This window comes from Podarcis melisellensis (genome assembly GCF_964234715.1).
Source record: "Podarcis melisellensis genome assembly, chromosome: 17".
NCBI classification, from domain to species: Eukaryota; Metazoa; Chordata; class Lepidosauria; order Squamata; family Lacertidae; genus Podarcis; species Podarcis melisellensis.
Genome location: NC_138534.1, coordinates 582,291 through 608,406, shown reverse-complemented (window position 1 = coordinate 608,406; position 26,116 = coordinate 582,291). Strand labels below are relative to the sequence as shown.

General features: G+C 45.9%; 1 protein-coding gene across 5 annotated transcripts in view; it reads right to left on the bottom strand.

The window, feature by feature from the left end:
* PTPN18 (protein tyrosine phosphatase non-receptor type 18) overlaps positions 1-26,116 on the bottom strand; it is a 75,519-nt gene that overhangs the window by 27,819 nt on the left and 21,584 nt on the right. For 2 of the 5 annotated variants that reach the window (XM_081895235.1, XM_081895236.1), the window contains 2 exons: positions 6,268-6,376; positions 1,410-1,486 (listed from right to left, as the gene is read on the bottom strand). In XM_081895235.1, coding sequence (XP_081751361.1) covers positions 1,410-1,486; positions 6,268-6,376 — 186 coding nt within the window. Of the gene's footprint in view, positions 1-1,409; positions 1,487-6,267; positions 6,377-17,543; positions 17,703-25,186; positions 25,288-26,116 lie in introns of those variants that run through there. The other 3 variants (XM_081895233.1, XM_081895234.1, XM_081895232.1) reach the window with 3 other exon arrangements.

Here is a 26,116-nt window from a genome sequence, read left to right as displayed (position 1 = left end):
CTCCCCACCGGGGGCGGGGGACTTTGTCCCCCATTGCCTGGGGGATCCTGGCCACGTCAGAGCCCGGCCAGCCAATCCGCTGGCCGGTGGGGTGTGGCCGGGACAGTTTAAACCGAGGAACGAGCTCGCTTCCTCAATCACCCTCCCTCCCTATTTGCAGGTTAGGCACTGGCCTTGCTATGGATTTCGGTTGGTCACCTTGGTTGTCCAAGGGGCCTGGTAGGAATTTTTCCACTTGGCAAATTGGCACTGGCCACTTGGCTTTCGCCTACCTTGTAGCAATCGTCACAACTTTGTTAGGGTTGCGGTTAGGTATTTTTTGACCTTGTGGGGGGGGAGGGGAGGTGTGGCCATCACCTGCCCCTCCATCTTAAGGGTATTCCGTTAAAGGAATCCCGGGGTGTTGATCTAGTCAGAAGCCCGGTTGGGGGCTAGGGCTTTGACCGACGGGAACACCAGGGGGAGCTTGAGCTGGTTTGCATCAACAGGGCTCCCCCTACAGGGCTTACCCTTACTGGACTTCCTGCACAGAGTCAGATATAGTCGGGTCCAATCAATGCCTAAGCCAATACCGCTCACATTCTGTAATTCAATAAAGTTGTGGCCAAAATTTGCCCAGTAACATAAACCTAATATCTGTGTCCTTGTGTGAGTTATTTCCCAACGAGGGGGTGGCTGTGGGGTCTCGACACGCAACTAGCTTACCTTGAGAAATAAAATAAAATCATGAAAAGGCTACTATGGGACAAAAGCCCCCCTTCTCCATGGAGGTCAGCTGCTGGATCTTTGCATCATTTGCTAAACTGGCCTTGCATGCTTCCAAGCATCTTCACCTGGGGGGAGAGCAGGATGCTGCCTGCACCTCTGCAGGGATACTGGACCCTTCAATCACTCTGACACAACAGATGCAGCCAAGCTACTTGCTGTCAGAGTTGGCTGCCTCTTTTACTACTGCTTTGGGCATTTCTCCTTCCAGTCATGAGGCACAGGCCAGTCACTGACGCCTATAAAAACATGACCAGACCAGCCATGAGGCAAAGTGAGGCAACTGCCTTGGGTGGCAGGATCCCCAGGGGCAGCAGATCCCAATGTAGATCTTCATTTCCCCCTTGTTCCTGGTGTAGCTCTTGACCCACCCCTTCCTCCCTGGTGGGGAGAGAAGTGCCATTTTGTGGTTGACCTGAGGGGCCTGGGGGGAGGTTTCTCTGGAGGCAGGTCAATGCCATTCTTACACTTACACAGTGCTAAAGTAAAATCTTTTGGATGGTATAATAGGGAACTGAGCCCCCCCCCCCCGCGCTTTAATCTGGAACAAAGCTTGCCAGTGTTTCAGCTCTCATCAGTTTGGGCAAATTCCTCTAGTCAGATGTGTTTGCAGTGGGGAGGGGTAGGGTTCAGGACTCTGTTACCTGAATAAAGTTTGCATTGATGTAATCAGCTTGGGCTTGTTCTGTCAGGAAGTTCACAACAACTCTGGTCTGATCATCTGTGAGATGTACACAACTGGGAGTTAGTACCACAGATAGTCACCTGGCCTTAGAGACAGAGAGAACATGAATCTCAGCACCTGACCTGTGGTCCCTCAGAACTGCAACTCCCAGCAGCCCCAGCTGCATAGCCAATGGTCAGGGCATGGGCGGAGCTGCACTCCAGAAACATTTGGAGGGTCACAGCTTAGCCTAGCCCTGCTCTCAATTGACAGGAAATGGAAAGAGGAGAGAGATTGTGAAGTCAGTGACCAAACCCCTGACTACGTGGAACCACTGCTGCTGTTTGGATCCCATGGCTTGGTGCGCCTAAGGTCATAGTGTACAGACGACTGACCAGAGAGTAGCACCCTGAGAGGTATGTCCTCAACCCCCCTGAGAAGATAGCCTAGGAGAGACCCGACCAAGGTGAGCATTGCTCCACAGGTATTGCCCAAGTAAGTGGACAGGGTTGTCTTGCTTCACATTCATCCCGTGGATTAGGCTGGATCTGTGCATAGCACTATTCATAGAATCATAGAATCATAGAGTTGGAAGAGACCACAAGGGCCATCGAGTCCAACCCCCTGCCAAGCAGGAAACACCATCAGAGCACTCCTGACATATGGTTGTCAAGACTCTGCTTAAAGACCTCCAAAGAAGGAGACTCCACCACACTCCTTGGCAGCAAATTCCACTGTCGGAACAGCTCTTACTGTCAGGAAGTTCTTCCTAATGTTTAGGTGGATCCATTGCTCCGTGTCCACTTCTCTGGAGCAGCAGAAAACAACCTTTCTCCCTCCTCTATGTGACATCCTTTTATATATTTGAACATGGCTATCATATCACCCCTTAACCTCCTCTTCTCCAGGCTGAACATGCCCAGCTCCCTTAGCCATTCCTCATAAGGCATTGTTTCCAGGCCTTTGACCATTTTGGTTGCCCTCCTCTGGACACGTTCCAGTTTGTCAGTGTCCTTCTTGAACTGTGGTGCCCAGAACTAGACACAGTACTCCAGGTGAGGTCTGACCAGAGTAGAATACAGTGGCACTATTACTTCCCTTGATCTAGATGCTATACTCCTACTGATGCAGCCCAGAATTGCATTGGCTTTTTTAGCTGCCGCGTCACACTGTTGGCTCATGTCAAGTTTGTGGTCAACCAAGACTCCTAGATCCTTTTCACATGTACTGCTCTCAAGCCAGTTGTCACCCATCTTGTATTTGTGCCTCTCATTTGTTTTGCCCAAGTGTCAATACTTTACACTTCTCCCTGTTAAAATTCATCTTGTTTGTTTTGGCCCAGTTCTCTAATCTGTCAAGGTCGTTTTGAAGTGTGATCCTGTCCTCTAGGGTGTTAGCCACCCCTCCCAGTTTGGTGTCATCTGCAAATTTGATCAGGATGCCCTTGAGTCCATCATCCAAGTCGTTGATAAAGATGTTGAATAAAACTGGGCCCAAGACAGAACCCTGTGGCACCCCACTAGTCACTCTTCTCCAGGATGAAGAGGAACCATTGATGAGCACCCTTTGGGTTTGGTCAGTCAGCCAGTTACAAATCCACTGAGTGGTAGCATAGTCAAGACTGCATTTTACCAGCTTCTTTACAAGAATATCATGGGGCACCTTGTCAAATGCCTTGCTGAAATCAAGGTAGGCTACATCCACTGTGTTCCCTTCATCTACCAGGGTTGTAATTCTGTCAAAAAACGAGATCAGGTTCGTCTGACATGACTTATTTTTCAGAAATCCATGCTGACTATTGGTGATCACAGCATTCCTTTCTAGGTGCTCGCAGACTGTTTGCTTAATGATCTGCTCCAGAATCTTCCTTGGTATTGATGTCAGACTGACTGGGCGGTAATTATTTGGGTCCTCTCTTTTCCCCTTTTTGAAAATAGGGACAACATTTGCCCACCTCCAGTCTGTCGGGACTTCGCCTGTTCTCCAGGAATTCTCAAAGATGACTGCCAGTGGTTCTGAGATCACATCTGCCAGTTCTTTTAATACTCTTGGATGCAGTTCATCTGGCCCTGGAGACTTGAATACATCTAGACTAGCCAAGTATTCTTGTACTATCTCCTTAGTTATTCTGGGCTGTGTTTCCTCTGCTGAATCATTTGCTCCAGATTCTTCAGGTCGGGCATTGTTTTCTTTATCGGAGAAGACTGAGGCAAAGAAGGCATTGAGGAGTTCAGCCCTTTCTGTGTCCCCTGTTTGCATTTCACCATCTTCTCCTCTGAGTGACCCCACTGTTTCTTTGTTCTTCCTTTTGCTACCCATAAAAGCCTTTTTTGTTGCTTTTAACCTCTCTAGCAAGCCTAAGTTCATTCTGTGCTTTAGCTTTTCTGACTTTGTGTCTACACGTGCTGGCTATTTGTTTGAATTCCTCTTTGGTAGTTTCCCCCCTTTTCCATTTTTTGTAAACATCCTTTTTTTAATCTTGACTCAGTTAAAAGTTCTTTAGATAGCCATTCTGGCTTCTTTAGGCACCTTCCATGTTTCCGTCCCATTGGTATTGCCTGAAGTTGTGCTTTTACTATCTCCCTCTTAACAAACTCCCAGCCATCATGAACTCCCTTTCCTTTTAGTATTACTGTCCATGGGATCTCACCCAGCACTTCCCTAAGTTTTATGAAGTCGGCTTTCTTAAAGTCAAGAAATTGAGTCCTAATATGCTTGGCTGCTCCTTTCCGCTGTATAGTAAACTTCAGAAGAGCATGATCACTCGCGCCTAAAGATCCTTCCACTAAGAGAGCTCCTGGAGCAATTAGATTGGGGGTCCTCAAACTACAGCCTATGGTCCAGATCTGGCCTGCCAGGGTCCTGAACCCGGCCCGCCTGTCAATTGTTGAATCCGCCGCTGTCTAACGGGCCTATTGCCCTCCTCTCGCAGCCCGCCTCCCTCCTGCCTCGGGAGGAAGTGCCTTGCTGCATTTCTGTTGCCATCTGAGCATTTTCTTCTTTTGCCAGGGTCTCCATTAATTCCATTCTCGGCATCGCCACAGGTGCTTCCGACCTCTCTTCACACCCACCCACCCAAATCGCTTTTTCTTAGTTTCACCCCACAGGTGCACCACAACAAGGCACAACACCCTCCCCCCAGTACCGGATTTACATATAAGCTTAAACAAGCTATAGCTTAGGGCCCCACTCTCTTGGGGGGGGGCAAAAAAAATTAAAGAAAAAAAAAGTGCAAAAGTGCAGAGTGCATAGGAATTCGTTCATATTTTTTTTCAAACTATAGCCTGGCCCCCAACAGTCTCTGGGGGACAGTGAACTGGCCCCCTGTTTAAAAAGTTTGAGGACCCCTGAATTAGCTGGTCCATAAGAAGAGACTTGCTGGATCAGGCCAATGACCCACCTAGTCCAGCATCCTGTTCTCACAGTGGCCAACCATACTGCTCTGGGAAGCCCTGGAGCGGAGCCTGAGAAACTAAGACAGACCAAAAACAAGGTAAAGTATCTGCTCATCATCACTAGCGTCACAACCACTCTGTCCTTCTGACCACCCTCCAGAGAGCAGTGGCAGATTGTCCCGTTCCTAAAATGAAGGCGCACACCTTAGAAAGTATCAACTTCCACTTTTTGCAGTTCCTCTGATTACTTTTCATCCATTAGTTAACTTCCCCAGTCTGGCCTCCTGATTGGCTTGAAGCTTTATATAAACTTCTTGGGCAGGGTTCCGGATACAGTTACTGCCCCTGGTTTCCTGCATCCCAAATCCTGAGACTCACTAAATGAGCTGCAGTGATGCCATAGGTGTGGAAGAGTAGCAGCCAAACCTTAGAAATGCACATTCTTGCTAGTTTGCATGAGAAGGGGCTAAGCCCACAGAGCTGTATTGCTGATAGGCAGACCATAGAAATACAGTTGGCAGAGAGGGCTCTGTGTGATGTCATTTCCCCTACTCTCCGGGAGAGGAAGGAGCATATTGTATTTCCTTTTCCTGTCTTTCTTCCTTTGACTAGCCTTGGATGCAGAGATATCTCTGTTTGCTCTGGCTTTAGGTACATGCCTGAAGCTGGTTGTACTGTAAATCTAAGCATTTTGCCAGCATAGCTTTTACTGCTGCCACTGCTGGGAACCAATGCAAATTATAAGTAAGAAATTCTTATGTTTAAACTTACTGTAGTTGCCTGATTCTTTGTTCAGCGGGGTAAGAAGGGAGAGCCAGCTTACTTCATAGCAGGACTTCCTCTAAATTAGGTTTTACAGCCAAATTCCTATGCTTAATTCTGCTGCCAAGGATGGGACTTTGAAACTGTTCAACCCACACATGTGGGAGCCTGGATAGATTACTGTAATTGCAACGAATATATCTTCTCCTACCCATTAAGACCCATCCCAGAATAGAAAGGTTCCTCATGATGTCAGGCACACAAGGACAGTGCGAGCAGCTGCTAAAGGGATAGAGCTAGAGATGTGAAGGCCCAGGAAAACAAAAAAAAATCGGGGGAGGGGGAGAGAGAAACAGATTTTCCTCATTCTTGGAATGATTCCTTGGCCATGATTTTTACAATAGATGGATCTAGGGTCTAACTTGATGCTTTGAGGCCCTGAATCGCAAGTACTACAGCCTGGGACATGGAAACACTCACTGGATATTTTGCTGGTGACATGAGCAAATGAAAGACAATTCAAGGCACTCCTAGGGTGGAGGAGCCCAAGTGGAATGTGGTAACACAGCCTGATCCATAGAGGAGGAAGTGAGTGTCAAGCTGGGCAGAACTGACCCCATGCCACAGATGCCAATATTAAAGCCACCACACAGTAGTAGTATTTCCTCATTGGCAACTCACATGGCAGGATGTCTTTGTAACGGTTCTTCTTGATATTCTCCTTGTTGCCCCCAGCTTCTGTTGAAATGCCCTGCTGTTGCCGAAATGCTGCCGCCCGGGCTTTGATTTCCTGCCGAGAGACAAGAGCATCCGTTCATTTATTAAAATCATTACACGCTTGCCTTTCCATCTGACAACAGGTCTCCAAGGTAATAAAAAAAGAAAAATGGACATATAACAAGCTTAGCAGGTTTCCTGGTGCCTAATGGAGGCTCTGGGGGATAAGAATGAAAAATACCCTCTTCCGCAGCTTTTGGATCAGGAATGGGAAAACCTGTGGACTGCCAGATGTTGCTCAGCTGCAGCTCCCATCATCCCTGATAGTTGGCCAGGCTGTCTGGGAATCCCAAGGTCCTTCTGTCCCTGCCACACCTTCCTTTTTATTTATGTATACAGGCAACTTCCCATTTATGCGTGTTTGGGGCAAGGGCATCCACACATGTGTGCATTGCCACAAACCTGAAAGGGGGCAAAAAGTGAACCTAAAAGGGTGCAAAAATGGCAACAATGGCACCAAAATAGCATCTAGCAATCCCATGAGCCTTTGTACCAATCTTTGGGGCCTTTGGAGAGTTGGAATTTGAGCAAGGAGGTTTGGAGGGGGCAATTGTGGTGGAATTTGGTGGATTTTGGGGTGCTTTTTAAGGGTTTTTTAATTAATAAGAATAATAATACCCCACCCATCTGGCTTAACATCAATCCTTTCAAACTTCAAAGGGCTGCCTTTAAAGGGTTTCCATAAGTTTAGAGGGTGTTTGCAGACTTTTTAAATGGTGTTCCTGATGCACACGATATACACGTAAAAACACAGTTCCTCGGAATGTAACCCCTGTGTAGATTGAGAGTTTCCTGTATATCTAAAGCATTTATGGACTGAGTTTCCAGGCAGAACTCTCTTCATGTGGAACTTTCAACATGTAGTTTCAAAATGAATAATCATTAATCAATTATAAACATAAAATTATACAATAATAAAATTAAAACCAGCATTAATTAGAACCAGCATTAATCTTGTTCTCTGAAATGGAAGATTCAAATATATATATATGAATTGTTTGTATGCTTCGAATTTTACATTTTATTGGTTTTGTTATTACTGATGCATATTTTTACTATGAAGTCTATATGACATAAAAAGGTATGGAGCAGGGATTTTAAAACTGTGGTCCACAAGCTTCACATGGTCTGTAGCACATCTGTGGATTTGTGGTTGGAGATGGGAAAAGGCACCTCAATTGCATTAAATATTCACAGTGATTTTAATTGCATTTTATTTGCTTATCTCACTTCTTATATTATATTTTGTTATTACAGTTTGAATTCTATGCAATACAAATAATACATATATACACAGTATCTATCCCAGTGCATTACAGTCGCATCAACAACAAGGAAAATCATTAAGTGGTCCACCAAGACCCCTCTGCAATTAAAGTAGTCTGTAAGGGGGAAACCCTTATAGAAGGAATGTAAATGAATAAACTGCTCGGAAGTCATTTTGGCAAGTGAGTGACTCCCAGCAGATGGTCAATGACAGCACTAGAGGCAGTGAACAGAGTGGTGCTGCTTATGAAATCTTACAATCTCTCATTGAGTATATTTCTGGAGCATGCAGTGTTCATCTGACCATGTTGTGCCTCATCAGAGCAGGTTTCCCCGGTGTGATGACACTGGCTTTCCTTCCAGGAACTGACTGGAACACTGGATGATGACTCTATCTACCTGTGGTCTTCACCCAAGGCAGCACCAGGTCAGGCAAGAGACGTGTTCTTGAGGCAGTGTGAAAATAGGATTAATGGCCTCTGGGTGGCAGATACCATTAAGAAAATTGAAACAAGGAGGCTTTGGGAAATGGGGCTTGTGGATTCTGTAAAAAAGAGGTGGGACACACCTCTCTTCTAATATCACAGCAGTCCTGCATCAAAGTTGTGCACCCACCAAATAACAAGTTTGTCTGGCTAGTGTGAATCAGCCCTTAGTTTTCAAAGTTCAGCAGAGAACAACTGTGTTTATTTTACAAGCATGGATGTGGGGTACATCCTGATCTATCTCATTTATGCTGTGGATGTGCATTGGCCATGCTTATGTCTGATGTACAATTTCCTCCTTTAGCAAAAGCTCAAAGGAAACCTGTTCAGTGTGCTCTGCAGAAACTGGCTATGCACAGCACTGAGGGGTAGGAACCAGTATGGACAGCCTAAACCAAATATTTTTTATATACACACACACACATATACATATACATATATCTATCTATCTCCTGGCACGTGTTTTTGTGCGAAAGGGTAAAGATATGCCAGTACTTCAATAAATGTGCACACAAAGTGATTTAAACATAACCAAAGCAGACAGATTACGTGAAGCACAGGGAAGGGGCTTTGGATTTATGAACCAGTATGTTTGTCCAATGGGTTGTGAAAGTGAGAGCAACCCAGACTTGAACTGGAGGAGGAAATACTGAATCAGGAAAGTATTGGAAAGTAAAACCCCTAGGTGGTTGTCACCAATGGAAGCGAAAGCAGTGAAAAAAATTAACATGGACTCTAACTGGCCTAAGTATTGTGAAATTTTAGAATATGATGGCGAAAGACTGAAGTTACAAAGCTTTGAGAAGCTAAAGCATAAAGTTCGAGACTGGTTACACTACCGTCAGATAAATGAGATGTTTAAGCAGGACAGGAAACTTGGTTTTCAGAAGGAGAGGTCAAAGTTAGAAACAGAATTGTTAGAATCCAATACTAAAAACTTATCTAAAATGTATAATTTGCTGCTGAAATGGAATACACAGGATGAAACAGTGAAATCAGCTATGATTAAATGGGCACAGGATATTGGTCATGACATTATGTTTGACGACTGGGAACAGTTATGGACCACCGGTGTTAAATTTACGGCATGTAATGCCCTGAAAGAGAATATAATGAAAATGATCTATAGGTGGTACATGACCCCAGTCAAACTTGCAAAGATTTACCATCTGCCCAATAACAAATGTTGGAAATGCAATGAGGCTGAAGGTACCTTTTACCATCTTTGGTGGACCTGCCCAAAGATTAAGGCCTACTGGGAAATGATCTATAATGAAATTAAGAAAGTCCTTAAGTGGACATTTGTAAAGAAACCGGAGGCTTTTCTCTTGGGCATGGTCGGCCAACTAGTATCAAAGAAGGATAAGACATTCTTTATGTATGCAACCACAGCAGCAAGAATCCTGCTGGCAAAGTATTGGAAGATGCAAGAACTACCTACTCTGGAAGAATGGCAATCGAAGGTGATGGAATATATGGGACTGGCAGAGATGACCGGCAGAATTCGTGACCAGAGGAAAGAGACAGTGGAAGAGGACTGGGGGAAATTTAAAATATATCTAAAAAATTACTGTAAAATTGTGGACTGATAAGATGTTAAGGGGTAGGAAACAAAGAACTACAGCTGTAAATCTTAAACTTTAAGGAAATTCAAAAGGGATTTAACTAAAGACTGATTGATGAGTTGCTCGAAAAAATGGTAAAACAAGGATGTGGCGAAGGGAAGGCATGGGGAAGTCAATTTTTGTTGTCCGTTTTTGATGTTTTTGATGTTTTTGATGTTTGTGTTTGTCTTGTATTGTCATTAATATGTGTAAAAACTAATAAAAATATTTTTTTTAAAAAAAGGAAATACTGAATCAGGTCCTGATTTGTATGCGTGCCTGTAACATGTACCCTTTTAGCATACCGTTATTTGCATGCTCATGCTTCCTTCCCTCCCCCCCCCAAAAAACCCCCCCACATATATTTATCATTTGCTCCGGACCTGTCTCACTTTTCTGTCAAGCTGAGTGTGTGTCTGGCTTCTGCTGTATTCTGCCAATGAGGGATGTCGAAACTTCACTGTCCTCCCTTTCCCCAACTGCAGCTGAGAAGTGGCAGGTAATGTAAACAGCCCATGAATTCAGTTCCTTTCCTTATTTATTCGCCTAGGGCTGTTCCCCATCCCCTGTGCATCAGGCAGCGATTCCTATGTCTGGGCAGCATCAACAAGTTCATCTTATTGTACAACATCATTTCTGCTTGCTGAGAAATTGTAAACTACAGTTTTGTTCACAGTACGAGTTTGCCACCATCTGTGGCTGTTGCCTTTCCTGCCATCCAAACCATAATGGGGAAGGGCTGTCACTCAGTGGTAGACCATCTGCTTTGCCTGCAAAGGTCCAAGGTTCAGTCTCAGCATCGCCAGGCAGGGCGATGCAGATCATACCTGACCTAAGAGAAACCCTACAGAGCCACTGCCTGTCAGTGTGGACAGTATGGGTCTGGTTTGGTATAAGGCAGCTTCCACGATGCCTCTCCTCAAGCCCTTCACAGGCTTCCTGTACCCTTCCGTAAAGGTAAAGGGACCCCTGATCATTAGGTCCAGTCGCAAACGACTCTAGGGTTGTGGCGCTCATCTTGCTTTATTGGCCGAGGGAGCTGGTATACAGTTTATGGGTCATGTGGCCAGCATGACTAAGCCGCTTCTGGTGAACCAGAGCAGCGCATGGAAACACTGTTTACCTATCTATCTACTTGCACTTGGACGTGCTTTCAAACTGCTAGGTTGGCAGGAGCAGGGACCGAGCAACGGGAGCTCACCCCGTCGCAGGGATTTGAACTGCCGACCTTCTGATCAGCAAGCCCTAGGCTCACAGTGCCACTCGCATCCCTTGTACCCTTCCATATCTGGCTCAAATGTCCTGACCTTACCAAGACAATATTGTGGACTCTCCATCCTTGGAGGTTTTAAAGCAGAGGTTGGATGGTCATCTGTCATGGATGCTTCAGTCAAGATTCCTGCATTGCAGATTCCTCAGGTTCCCTTCCAGCTCTATGATCCCATGACAGCAGAAACTCTCTCACTGAACTAAATAGGGGTCTGAGCCTGGATGGTGAAAGGCAGAGTAGAATATTGGGAACTGTAGTTTGTTAAGGGTAATGGGAACTGTAGTTCTATGTGGGGAACTGGGTGTACTTTAAATGTATGATGTGGATCTACCTGAAAAGGAGGAGCCAGGGGCACAACCTGGTGGATCCTGGGCAGAGCCTGCCAGAATCTGGAGTTTTCTCATTTTTCCACCTCAAGCTGCTTACTTGAAAGAACACAGTTTTACAGGTTGTTTTACAGGACACTGACAAACTGGAACGTGTCCAGAGGAGGGCAACCAAAATGGTCAAAGGCCTGGAAACGATGCCTTATGAGGAACGGCTAAGGGAGCTGGGCATGTTTAGCCTGGAGAAGAGGAGGTTAAGGGGTGATATGATAGCCATGTTCAAATATATAAAAGGATGTCACATAGAGGAGGGAGAAAGGTTGTTTTCTGCTGCTCCAGAGAAGCGGACACGGAGCAATGGATCCAAACTACAAGAAAGAAGATTCTACCTAAACATTAGGAAGAACTTCCTGACAGTAAGAGCTGTTCGACAGTAGAATTTGCTGCCAAGGAGTGTGGTGGAGTCTCCTTCTTTGGAGGTCTTTAAGCAGAGGCTTGACAACCATATGTCAGGAGTGCTATGATGGTGTTTCCTGCTTGGCAGGGGGTTGGACTCAATGGCCCTTGTGGTCTCTTCCAACTATATGATTCTATGATTCTAGGTTGGATCAACAACATGATGACAGGTATTTCCAAGGTGAACCGTACAGCTTCCCTCCTAGGCAAGCTTGAATCGTCACCTGACCCATTTCAGAACTTAAGCATTGCCTCCCTGTCTTATGCTAAGTCTTGCTTGTTTCTATGCCCCAGTGGAGGATGGTCACTGCACAACAGTTGGTGCAAGAGGTTTCACTGCATGGAAGAGGACAAAGGTTTGATTTGCAGTGACCCTGGCATGCCAGATATGCTGTTTAAACCCTCATAGAAACTTTCTTACTTGTTGGGTTCCTGGCACCTCTCTCTGCTGACCTTTCTCAAACACAGAACAATGAAGGCCAGTCTCCAAGGGTATGAGAGAGATTATAGTTACTATTTATGTAATGCTCAAGAAACGAGGAGGGTTATACAACATCTCAGAACTACCACCACAAATGACACCAACAATCAGAGCTAGCAGCCTCACATGGCCAGGCATGTGACACTGAAACCTGCTCTAGATCTTGCTAGCTTAGGAATCAGGACACCTGGATTGACGTTCTGTCTGTGTGGGAAATCAAGCATGACTGTATCTGGAGTTCATGGAGCTAAAAGGATGCAAAAGTGGAAATGACTTAGTTTCCACTCCCCTCGTATTTTCAAGATCTGTGACAATACCTTGTTCTCGTGCCTATAAATTAGGAAGTAAAATTGAAATGCAGGCACACACAAATTTAGAGAAAGTTTCCCATTTTCACTTTCAATTCAAATTGGCAAGCTACTTGAACTTAAAATATCAGGAACCTGGATGCAGCCTGTGGGCAAAGCCCATGCTGGAACCTGGGGGCAGAAGGAGGATCACAGGACAAACCTGTCCCACCATAAGGAAATGCAATATTTGTAAACTGCTGCAGGGCACAGTGAAATGAGGGTCCTTGGCCTCAACAAAACCTTATAAGGATCAAAGCCTTATTGGACCAAGATCTTGAATGTGCAGGATCAATCAAGGGGACGTATGAAGCCACTCCCTCAAAAATACCTTAAGAGCCAAATGGCGTGATAGAAAAAGATTTGTGACTGAGACAGATCCACATCTTGCATTTAAAGTTTCCTCAGAACACATTTAAAGCGCATGACTTTCCCCAAAGAGTCATGGGAAGTGTAGTTTGTTAAGGGTTTTAGTTATGGGAGGAGGAACCTATATTTTCCAGGAATATTCCCAGGAAGCCATGTATTTTAAATGTGCATTGGATGTGCTTGACATGTGTGGATCTGTATTCAAGTGTATGTGTTTTGAAGAGGCTCAATGCAGCTTGTGCAAGCCTCAGTTCAAATCAAGACCAGACAGGCCACCCACAGAGCCCTCCTAGAGTCAACTCATCCACAAGGTGACCACGTCCAATGCATCCTGGCACATGATATGCAGCAACCGATTGGGGGGCATGTGCAGCTTAGAAGGACTCATCATCTCAGCCATCTGACAGGGCACGGAAAAGCCATGTTGGCCGAGTCAGCTGGGAACTCGCAGTCTCAGGAACAGGGGACAATTAAGGCCCATTTTTACAGGACAGAATCAAGTCTTGATTTTGCATGGTTCTTGATTCTTCATACTGTTAGCAAACCCATTGCCAGAACAGCACCAGGAGGTATCCACAGATTTGAGGGGAACCCCAAATTTTGCAGAATTGCAAACAAATATTTAGAGAACTGCAAAAACAAGAAAACCTGGAGGCTCCCAAATTGAGATGAGTTTCTTTCCCCCATAGGAATTAATGGCCATAATCATTCTCTTATGTTATAAGAATTTAAGGTCTCAAATATATAAATTAAATGTTCATAAATTTACAAGGCAAACACATACATAAAAATATAAATCACATGTCTGAAATAGTACAGGAGAGCAATCCTGAAACCATTTTGACTCTCCCAAATTGACCTCAAATGTTTCTCAGCAAGGAGGAAGGAAATGGGAAAGCCTCTCCATTGTCTTTTGCTTACCGGTACCTATCTTTAGGGCGTCTTTGTGTATGAATAGGGTGAGCCTGTGACCTCAATTCGGGAATTAAAGCTTGCCAATCAGAAGGTGGGCAGTTTGAATCCTTGCAACGGGGTGAGCTCCCGTTGTTCGGTCCCTGCTCCTGCCAACCTAGCAGTTCGAAAGCACATCAAAGTGCAAGTGGATAAATAGTTACCACTCTGGCAGGAAGGTAAACGGCGTTTCTGTGCACTGCTCTGGTTTGCCAGAAGCAGCTTAGTCATGCTGGCCACATGACCCAGAAGCTGTACGCCGGCTCCCTCGGCCAATAAAGTGAGATGAGCACCGCAACTCCAGAGTTGTCCGTGACTGTACAGTGGTACCTCGGGTTAAGTACTTAATTTGTTCCGGATGTCCGTTCTTAACCTGAAACTGTTCTTAACCTAAAGCACCACTTTAGCTAATGGGGCCTCCCACTGCCGCCACGCCGCCAGAGCACAATTTCTGTTCTCATCCTGAAGCAAAGTTCTTAACCCGAGGTACTATTTCTGGGTTAGCAGAGTCTGTAACCTGAAGCGTATGTAACCTGAAGCATATGTAACCCGAGGTACCACTGTACTTAATGGTCAGGGTTCCCTTTACCTTTACCATCACAAAAGAATGGATGGGCTGCTCAAGTAAAGCAATCAGTGACCTTTGTCAGGTATCCTAGCAGAAAGGATTTCTGCTGTAGACAACTGCCTCCTTCTGTGATGTACGTATGATACTTTTGGGGGTGGTCTTGAGCTACAGGGTGGGCAATTTCAAAAGTCTATATAAGGGCTTGCACACCATTGTTCTGGGTTCCTCCTCCCTCCTGCATGTAGTGAGTGAGGACCCTGTTGCAACAGTTTAATAAAGGTCATGCTTACTAGCTCTTTTGCTTCTCAATATTCTCTGGTTGGCCTCTGTTATTTTCTCCTACCGATAGAGAACCCACTTAAGGGCTCTATACTGGCTCTTGGATACCCCACAAGGGAAAAGGAGCAGGTTTTTTCTACATCAGTTATATGGATAGAGAGGAGAAGGATACACTTAGGGTGCCACTGGGAGAAGTGTGAAATCTCTTTCCTGCTGCTGGTGAGTCCAGCTGCATCAGCCCTGCCCCATCATGGCCTACATTTCTTCATCATGCTAGCGTGTAACGGAACTTGGAGTCCACAGCTATGTATTAATAACTCTTCTCTTCAATCTGCTTGCCAGCTCGGATCTGGGAACACATGCAGACACTCTAGCTTCTAACATCCTCTACCAAATAAACACGTCTACACTACAGAGCTAAATAAGTTTCAGAGCTATTTAATTGTCAGAGCTCCCAACCAAGGCCAGCCCAATACATTTTGGCAGCTGAGGCAGATCCCAAAATGATGCCCCCCTCCCTGCCAGAAAGAAGGGGGGAGGAGAGATTTACCTCAGCAACAAGGAGAGCAGAAATATCAACATTGGCACCTGCTGTCCCAGTGGACCCTGCCACCTGAGGCACTCACCTCACATGGCCTCATGGGTGAGCCGGTCCTGAACAAAAATCAACATCAAGATCTGCTGCCCCTGAGGACCCGGCTGCCTCAGGCAGCTGCCTCTCATGGGTGGGCTGGCCCTGCACCCAACAGAGAGGCTCTGGGAAGTGTTGTCAGATGAGAAGGCCAGTGGCTTCTAGTATAGCTTCAGGCACCAGGCCTGTTGGTGGACCAACTCTGCAAAGCTGCAAAAATGTCTCAAACATGCGTGAAGGCTTGGAACATCAACCCCACTTTGTGGGAATCCCATGCAGACAACTGCAGTGCCTGGAGACAGACAAGTCGTGCATCCACAGTAATGAACAGAGGAGGAATGACCACTGGGAGGAACGCAGAGAAAAGAAACGCCATGGCGCATCTGTAACAGTGAAACTAGGCACCTTCATCTGCCCCAGCTGCAACAAAACATGTCTGTCCCATATCAGTCTCTGCAGCCACAGCAGGTGCTGTAACTCCAACGGTTTGACTTCACCCCAAAAGGTGCACCTTTATGAGTTGCTTTACACTGGAACAGTCTCAAAAGTGACTTACGGAAGATAAATCCATACCAATGGAAACCAGTAAAACACCTTTAAAAACCACAATGTACATTAAAAGTGATCATCTAAAAATACTACTGTACTTAAGAAGACAACTCCCAAGTTCTTCTGCAGGAACATATGGCAGTCAATCCAGATTTGGTATAGTATAAACCACCACAACTTGCACCTCTGCAGTGTTTTCTGAGTGTTCAAAGCACTTCATGGCATTATCCCTGTAAATCTGCACAACAAAGCTGTAAATCCAGTCACTGTTTTTATTATTAGTCTCATACTGCAGACGAGGGACTGAGGCTGAGAATGACTTGCATAAGGCCACTTTCCAAGTTCATGGCAGTGGTGAGATTTGAACTCGAAGCTTCTTGGTTCACAGCTTTAGGGCTTATCCACACTTACCTTTGTACTGATCTTTCTAGGTACGGCCCATGATTTAAAGAACAGTGTCTGAGCACCACCTCCTTTTTTTGATCCAGAGCTTTCCCCGTGAAAACCTGCCTCTTCAAATTCAACCAGAGCAAATGTCAGTCCACGGAAAACTAGAATTGATGTTTGCTCCAATTCAGCTTCAAAGAGCTGCTTTTCACGGGAAAGCTTGGTGCAAAACAAAAAAGAAAAACTGCTTGGGCACAGATCTTTGCCTGAAAAGAGTACGCAAAAGGCAGCTGTGCCTGCTTAGTTGCTTATATAGCATCCTGTAAGTGTATACCTGCATGCAAGCTTTTTACACTAGTACAAATAGATAGAGCAGCCTAGAAAGATTCTTTTCCAAGAGTTGTATAGAATGAAATTTATCAGGAAATAAAATTCTTGTATTCTTATTGTGATGGAACAAATCAAGGGTGAAATATGCCTGCACTATGGACAGATGGGACACCCATTTTGGACTCTAATCCCAAGAAGACCCTTGTCAACTTCTCTCTGCTACTGTCATTCTTGCGCCTTGTTCTAGTCCTAGCTTGGACACTAGTGTCTAGAACTAGAAGGGAGATACGAGGCAGCCCATTGTAGTTGCTGTAAGGTTATGGCTTTTTAGCAAGCATGAAATACTCATCTTCTTGCACTCCTTCCTTTTCTCCTCATAGATCTGGGAGCCCTCTGAGCATCAGAGGGATTATCTTCCCCTGGATAGCAGGCAACATGTCTGGAATGCAGTTGGGACGTGCAGTTAGGCTTCCCTCCAGCACTCATCAGCTGGATTGGGTCATGTGGCAAATCATGGGTCAAAGCAGGACTGAAATGTCATTTTTAAACGTGCTGGTTCTGTGAAAGTAATCACTAGGCAAGTCAACTTGCCACTCCTAGAAAATTAGACAGAAATTCGACTTCTGTAGCTTTTCTTGGAATGGAGATGCACAGGTAGAAAAAAACCTGTACCTGTTGAATTTATGCCTGTCACCAGGCCAGTAAAGGTATGGGAGGCCCACCAGGAAAAGGAAAAACCTCAGAGTATGTGAGGAAAATCCCTGGTTGCAGTGAACAGTGGGGTGGGGAAGAGGTACTGTCAGCCAGTCCTAACCTAGGGCAGGGTGAGGTCTATTGCTGTCCTGAGTCACCCTCTCCCCGCCCAGGTAAACAAGACTCACCTGGAACTCCTCAGCCAGCTGCCCCTTCTCTTGCCCTGCCTGGGCCTCGACCCGGGCTAGGAAGCCCTTCAGGCTCTCTGCACAGCGGCTCATCCCTGTCAGAAGAGGGACAAGGCAGAGTGGGAACTGAAGGCTATGAAATGCTAAGAGGAAGTTCAGGTTCTTGCAGCCACGCCTCCCCAATGTGGCTGGTGGGATGGGCCCAGACCTGTCTGGCTCTTTGCCCTCTCTTGGGAAAGGGAAGGTAGCTTTTCTGCACACAGCAATCAGGGTGTGTGAGCTTCTCTGGACAACTGGCAGGGACAGCCTGAATGGCATCATCATCATCACTGGCAAAAGTCTGCACTGTCCCCACCCCCGTCTAGGGAATATTATCCTGTGTCCAAGGTTTCTGGCATTATTGTCCCAGGGGCAGCTGTAGCTCAGAGTGTGAGCCAGGACTGTAGTGGGAAACACAATTCAGAAACACAATCCTCCGTGCATGTTCCTGGGGAGGTAAGTCCTCCTTGGTTCCCAGAGACATGTGACCAGTTACTCCCAGGGATGTATGCAAATGATTTCAGCAGGGCCAGTTCCAGAGAATCCCCCCACCCCAAGTGGTTGGGCTGAGCAATAGATCACCCAAAGCTATGCATGATCTAAGTCGTAGTGAAAGATTGCTATATTTGCGGGAGTGAGGAGGGCTCGGGCGATCTCAAACATTTCTTCTCCACAGACGCTGAAGAAGGTCGCCCTCTTCTTGCCTGCATCAGTGACATCCTTTGCCTCCAGGAATAACTGGAAGTGGGTGGCATATCCTTCCCAGTCTCCTGAGGCTGGGCTGAATGGCATGAAGCTGTTGTTTGTTGCCATTCTGGGTCCTTGGGTCCTGGAGCTGTAGCCTGGATGCGCAGTGCGGTGCTGTGTTGCCTGTGGCAGCTGTGTGCAGTGCGCAGCAGACAGCTCGGCAGGATCCCACCCTTGTCGCCAGTGAAATATACCTAAGAGTCCTGTAGTGATTTCATGCTCTTTAATGCAGCTTGTAAAACTGATTGAATTGCCCTCCAAACCTCAGGCTTTTATATACATTATTTACACAATGAGTGCCATCTGATTGGCTGATTCTGCTTCCCTCCTGGAGCTCAATTGGTCTTTTCCTGCAGGCCAATCAGTTGTTGCATTCTAGGATCCTACTTGCCTATTGTTCTAGGATCCAGGCTTAGTACATAACACCCATCCAATGAACTATTGCAAAGGCTTCTGGGACATACCTTTCAGATCACACACAAATTCAGTGGTGACTCTTAACGTGTTGTGGTCCAAAGCAACTGCTTAGGTTGCTTGTGCTGCCAGACCTGCTCTGGATTGCAGCCATAGAAGGTATATAGACCAGCAGGCCCACCATATTTACACAGCAATTCCATAAATGCCTACTCAGAGAAAGATTTGTTCAGTTCAATGGGCCTTACTCCTAGGTAAGTGTGCATAGCAGGAGTGGCAAACCCATTTTTTGGGGGGGGACTGTGTGGGGACTTGGTCCAGCAGCATTTCCCCACCCCATGGTAGCCTTGATGGAACCTATATCCCTCTAAATGTTGTTGGACTCCAATTCCCATTAGATCTCACCCAGCATGGGCCATAGTCTGGGATGATAGGAGCTAGAGCCCAGTAACCTCTGAGGGTCATCAGGTTCCCCATCCCTGCACTATAAAGTCACCAGATGCCAGGGTCTGAAGTCACTTTGCTTTGCTGAAAACAAAAGCATTAGCTGAAGAAATTAGCTATGTGTCAATGGTAAAGGAGTAGGTGGATGTCATGACACACTCTATTAGTATGATGATCTTGAAGAGAGAGGTTGTGAAAATGAAGGAAAGAGGATCAGCCAACACAGTCTGGGAAGATTTGGACTCCTTTATGGAGGGATACTAGCTTTTTTATGAAAGAGCCATGAGTGCCCAACTGAAGCAGTTCACAAGCAGGATACACCTACTTGCACAACTTTCCACAACAGATTGAATGAAAAACTGCATGAGTTCAGCTGAGCTCTATTTCTTTTTCTCTTTTTTTGAAATAATTGGTATTGGTTTTACAAATACAAAATATAAATGAACACAAACTGTAAAAACAAATCTATATAAAGATATTCTCCAAATCTTGAGACTTCCTCCCATCCCCTCCATGGCGTCTCATTTTAAACATCCACAACTGCATATTCATCCATACTCCAGTTTTTATATCAAATAATATCGTCTATAATAATTTTTACACTACAAGTGAGTCAAAATTCTGCTCTTGTTTCCATCTGGTCTCCTAAACAGCTGGGCTCTGTTTCACTCCACCCTATTAACCTCCTGAAGGCAAGAAGGGAACAGTTCACAGACGCCTCAAGATGCAACATACCGTATTTAGAGCAAGAGGCTGCTCTGGTTTCATCTCTTTCATTTTGTTTAAATCTAAACATAGCACTTCCTCTCACAATTGACCTCAACTAACCCTGCTCCCCAAAACCAAAGATTTTCAAGTGGGAGCTTCTCATCTACCCACAAAATCTCATTCCCTAATCTACAGAGCAGTTTTGTACTTTTAAAAAACGTTTAGTGTTTTCCTTTTTAATGATTATCAAAGGTATAATAAAAGGTTGTGTGGTGCTATTAAAAAACCAAAAAGGTAAAGAGATCAAGTATGAAGAGGTGGCTGAAGCACCTCTGTTGACCAAACTGGCATTTGATCTGGTGCATGTTTCATATGGAATCTGGGAGGGAGCTAGGCTTATCTTGTGACCGAGAGATACTCTCTGAGCTCTTTTTATATTAACATCTGTTTGCACCATTGAAGTGCAATCCAATCCAAGATATGTTTATTCAGACCTACTTTCTATATTAAGTTCAATGGGTTTGAATAGACCCACTAAAATTAAGTTAGGTCCATTAATTCCAGTGTGTCAACTCTTAGTACAACTTGAATATTTTCCTATATACCGGTACATAGAAATGTAAGGTTGTCGTCATGCTGCAGTTTGTTTGGCTGCCTTTGGTGGCCATGCCAACTCCAGAAGACAACAGGGTAGCAGGCTGTCCTGACAAGCTGTTTAACAGAGGGGACAGAAGGTGCTTCAAAGGGTGGTTTGACAAACTGCTCTGTGAAATACCTCCCCCACTCCGTTGGGGCTGTGAGCAGAGGGGCTTGGGGCAAGCTGGGAGGGGATGGGTGGTTGCTGTTGTTGTTTAAGAGCAGTTTAATTGAAACAAAATAAAACAAAAAGTATACTGTTCACTTTTATAAAAGTGAACAATTACAATTACACACTTTCCATTGTCTCTTATAAATTGTCTCAATTGTCTTGGTTTTGTAAAGTTTTCTACTGTCTTTCAGGGGTCAATCATGGCCTGCCAAAGAATTTAGATGTTTACAGTGTTCTTTTATGTATACAGTGGTACCTCAGGTTACATACACTTCATGTTACATACGCTTCAGGTTACAGACTCCACTAACCCAGAAATAGTGCTTCAGGTTAAGAACTTTGCTTCAGGATGAGAACAGAAATTGTGCTATGGCGGTGCGGCAGCAACAGGAGGCCCCATTAGCTAAAGTGGTGCTTCAGGTTAGGAACAGTTTCAGGTTAAGTACGGACCTCTGGAACGAATTAAGTACTTAACCTGAGGTACTACTGTACACTTATCTTTCCAGCGCATCAGTACCAGTTTTTTGGTCCCTGGGCACAAAGAATTCATTTATGTTGTCCAACTGTCCAATTCCATTTAGTTGGCATGTAGTTCAAAAGAATCTTTTCCTCTGAATTTTTTATTTTTTTCTGCAGTCGTATTTATGGGAGGGGAAAAGTGAGGGGGTGGCTGAGATCAGAGGCGTAGTGGGGGGCAGGGGATCCATGGCCCCGGGCACATCTGACGCTCCCATGACAGGCATGGAGCTCTAGCTGCTGAGGTACGGCAGCAGGCAGGTTGGTCTAATGGCCAGGTGGGTGGAGGCAGTGGGCAAGGAGCCTGTTGCAGAGGGGCTGCGTTCACCCTCTGTGCGCGTTCTGCTGCATGCACCCCCTGGCATGCACCCCCAACCCAGCTGCCCAGTCCATCAGGAGGGTGTAACACTTGCCCCACCCCAGGTGCCTGCAATCCACGCTATGTTGCTGGCTGAGATGTAAAAGGAGGACAATGTGTGGCCAGTTACAGATAGGTAGCCGTGTTGGTCTGCCATAGTCAAAACAAAAAAAATTCCTTCCAGTAGCACCTTAAAGACCAACTAAGTTAGTTCTTGATATGAGCTTACTATGGCAGACCAACACGGCTACCTATCTGTAACTGGAACTATGGAAGGCACCACATTGAGCCGCATGAAATGGAAGGGTATCTGAAGAAGTGTGCATGCACACGTAAGCTCATACCAAGAACTAACTTAGTTGGTCTTTAAGGTGCTACTGGAAGGAAATTTTTTTGTTTTGAATGTGTGGCCAGTAGGTGAGGTTAGCAAGCAGAGAGAGCAAGGGCAGGAGCCCTTAGTAACTCAGTAGGCTGCACAGAATTTAGTGTGACTTACTTCGGAGCAGATGTCATAGATGCTTTGGCTGTGATTCTTGCATTGTGGGGGGTTGGACTAGATGACCCTTGGGGTCCTTCCAACTGTGTGACAGCTGAACTTGATCTACACGTGATATTGTGCGTATATCTATATATATCTCTTAGAGGCTGTCTTGGAGTGGGGACTGTGATCCATTTCTTCCTATTCTTAAATCATGGGCCCATGACTGTATATATGGAAAATCCCTACAATCTGTAAATGAAATAATGCTTTTGAAGAATAAAGGCTGTGAATGGAGGATTCTGGTAGTCTTAATTTCCAGTTGTTAATTTTTTTAATGGGAGTTATGCACCTGGGGTCAAGCCCAGGACTCTTTTTGCCTCTGAGAAAAACTTGTTTTCTCCTGATCTCAGAGAGCACCACAGACTGCAAACAGTCTGTGGTTAATCAGTGGCTGCACTCTGCATATGCTCTGATGTATCTCCTTTTTTTCTATTACTTCACCTGTGCCAGGGCAGCCCAAGCTCTTGCATTGCTCATTTATAAAGTGTGTACACTACATGCAGACACCCAGGAACCCCAAAAGTGGGGGGGGGGTCAGGGAGAGAACAGGGGAGGGAGAGTTTCCTGCCTTAACTTTGCGGGGAAATATGGAATGATAATCAAAATAACCCTTGCCTCCTCAAAACTGGCTGCTGAGGACTGGGTTGTACACATGAGAGTGCTCAGCAGCATGCACACGTGAACACAATGTCAGGAGTCACAGGAACTGGCTTGTTTCAGTATAGCTGCTGCCCTTGAGCTGCCAGAACTACAACTTGGCATCAAGTATTGCTGCCAAGGAATGTGGTGGAGTCTCCTTCTTTGGAGGTCTTTAAGCAGAGGCTTGACAACCATATGTCAGGAGTGCTCTGATGGTGTTTCCTGCTTGGCGGGGGGTTGGACTCGATGGCCCTTGTGGTCTCTTCCAACTCTATGATTCTATGATTCTATTCTCAGGCTTTGAACTAGAAGGGCTATATAAATATGTTCTGTGTCGGCTGGGAGACCTTGGTGCAATTCTCACTGAAGGCCCTGCTATCTGCATGGCATTGCTCGAACTGGGATTTTTCACAAATGCAATTGCTGCTTAGGGGTGTGTGTGTGTGTGTGTGTCCGTGTGTCACACTTTTGAGAATACAATTATCATCATTATCATCATCATATATTTATTTATATTCCACCTTTTTCCCTGATGCCAGTGGCAGGCCTTGGCATCTCAAATTTCAGTGGCACTGCAATTTGTGTGATGCTGCCATTTGGCGCCCTCTCGCCTTCTGCTGGATGTCATAGTTGTGGCGCCCCAGAAACTCTGTGACTGGTGCAACTGCACCGCTCACGCTCCCCTTGATTCATCTTGCTGATGGGACTCAAGGAAGCTTACAGATAAAATCAATTAAACAAGATACAAGGCTGTATCTCCCGTTTGTAACACCTTTCTGTGCTATGCACATCACTGTGCGTTACGGGAAATGCAAAAGAAAAGTGCTAAGTTCTTGAGTAATCCATACTGTGTCTTCTCTTTACCACACAGCCCTGCTCTTAACTGTAATAGTGCAGGAAGCAGATGGTGTTTGAAAGGTCACTTAAAAAACAACCACCTCAAGGACATACACGTGCACTTGGAGGGCCATTTGTGCATAGAGCTAGGCCTTTTCACCTTCCTTTTAAAATATAAGGTAAAAGCATGTACACCTTTCCCCACATTACATTACCTGCACAAAACTGTTAAATATTAAATAAAGTTATAGTTTTCCTTTGTGCTTGTCCTGCTGGGAGTGTATGGACCATCATGGGGATCTCAAAAAATTCGGTAATATATGGTGAAATGCACACTTGCTGCCCAAACATCTGTGGCACCAGCAATGCTGTGATTTCTGAGTACAGAAAGCTGTTGCATAGTGTGGGGGAAATGGGTTCCTGAATCCTTAAGAGTATAGTGAGCAGAAATTCAGTAGGTTAAGTTTTTTGTAAATTGGAAGTATAAGGAAAAGCTGTGTAATGTTGTGTTATTCCATTTCCCTGATCCAAAGAAGTTGGTGGCACACACACAAACATATACCTTGTATCTATATTGCGTGTGTGCTACTTTTTGCTCACTGGGTCATATAGCAGGAAGGTGCCGCTAAAGAGCTATGTCTTTAGATGACAGAAGCAAGGTAGCAAAGCCACATATACAACTGCACATTGTGTCTTTAGTTATAATTGTCACTAGTAGTTCAGAGGAAATGACTGGACCTTGAGATTATATAAGGGGGGGGGCATCCTTTACCTCAGTGGGTTTCAACTTAGGTACTAGAATAGCTCTACGGTATTAGTGCATACAGACCGCAACCCTTCACCATTTTCTGACAATCATAAAAATAGAAGACCATACTGGAGAACCGTGCCAGACCAGACTCCAGTTTGTGCACATGCAGTTTCTAGCATACTTTCCCCCTTTAATTTATAGAGAGAGAAATAATGCTATTGCATTCCATAGAATGGGAAGAAATCTCCCCAGAGATTATGGAAATCCCCTCCCCAGAGATTATGGAAAGTGGCTAATTAAGCGCTAATAAGGTCGTAAGAGGGACACGGGTGGTGCTGTGGGTTAAACCACAGAGCCTAGGGCTTGCCAATCAGAAGGTCGGCAGTTTGAATCCCCACGACAGGGTGAGCTCCCGTTGCTCAGTCCCTGCTCCTGACAACCTAGCAGTTCAAAAGCACGTCCAAGTGCAAGTAGATAAATAGGTACTGCTCCGGCGGGAAGGTAAATGGCGTTTCTGTGCGCTGCTCTGGTTTGCCAGAAGCGGTTTAGTCATGCTGGCCACATGACCCGGAAGCTGTACGCTGGCTCCCTGGGCCAATAAAGCGAGCTGAGCACCGCAACCCCAGAGTCGTCCACGAGACCTAATGGTCAAGGGTACCTTTATCTTTAAGGTGGTAAGAAGAGACCTGCTGGATCAGACCAAAGTCCCATCTCACCCAGTGTCTCGATTCCCCCCGAGGCCCACCAGATGCCTAGGAAACCCACAAGGAAGGCACAAAAGCCACCGAGCTCTCCAGCTCCTCTTGTTACCTGTTCTTCCAAGGCATTTGCTGCCTCTTACCTGGAAGGCGGCATCTAGCCCTCAGGATGAATAGCCATGGACAGCCTCTCCTCCGTGAATTTATCCAATTCCCTTTTAAAGCCATTGGTAAGTTAATGAAACTGAAACAGCAGAAATGGCAAGGTTCAGCAGCACAGACACATTTTAAGGCCACTGATTATAAAGTGCAAGGACTTGATTAGCATTCTGGTTAGGTTGACAAAGTCCCACCATGGCATAAGATCATCAATGACCAGGAGAACTCTGCTGTTCTCTCTTTCTTTCTTTCTTTCTTTCTTTCTTTCTTTCTTTCTTTCTTTCTTTCTTTCTTTCATTTTGAGACTGCAAAGATTGGGTACCTTGGTATTTATGTATTTATTTACTTATAGCATTTATATAAATGCCAAAAGGCTTCCGGAGCAGCTTACTAAAATCAGTTCTAAGGTGCTTCTGCCCTCGCGCTCACAATCCCCAAAGACATGAGAGGGAAGCCCAAGTTCCGAAGGCGGTGCCGGCCGCCTGGCCCTGGAGCCCCCGGGCGCCATGTCCCCTCCGGGAGCAAAGCTGGGATCGCGGCCAGGGCGACTCCGGCCACACGGCTTGTTCTTCGGAGAAGCGGACCGACTCCAAGGCACCGAGAATCCCCACAGATGGGTTGGGCGAAGATGTCTGGGCCCCTGAGGCGAAGCACAAAATGGCTCGGAGGAAAGGGGCGAACGAAGGAAGGGGCAACGCGAAGCAGGGAAGGGCCGGGGGAGGTCAGCCTTGGCCTAAGCGCAGGAGGCCGCGGTGGAGGCGGCAGCGGGCAGATGGGCCGCCCGAGGCGCCTGCCTCACCTTGGAGCCCGGGGCGCCCTCCGCCCGGCCTGGCGCGCTTCTGACGGCCGACCTCCCCGCCCGAAGTCAGGCGCGGCTTTCGCGGACTGACTCTCGGCCGCCCAGAGAGCTTTCT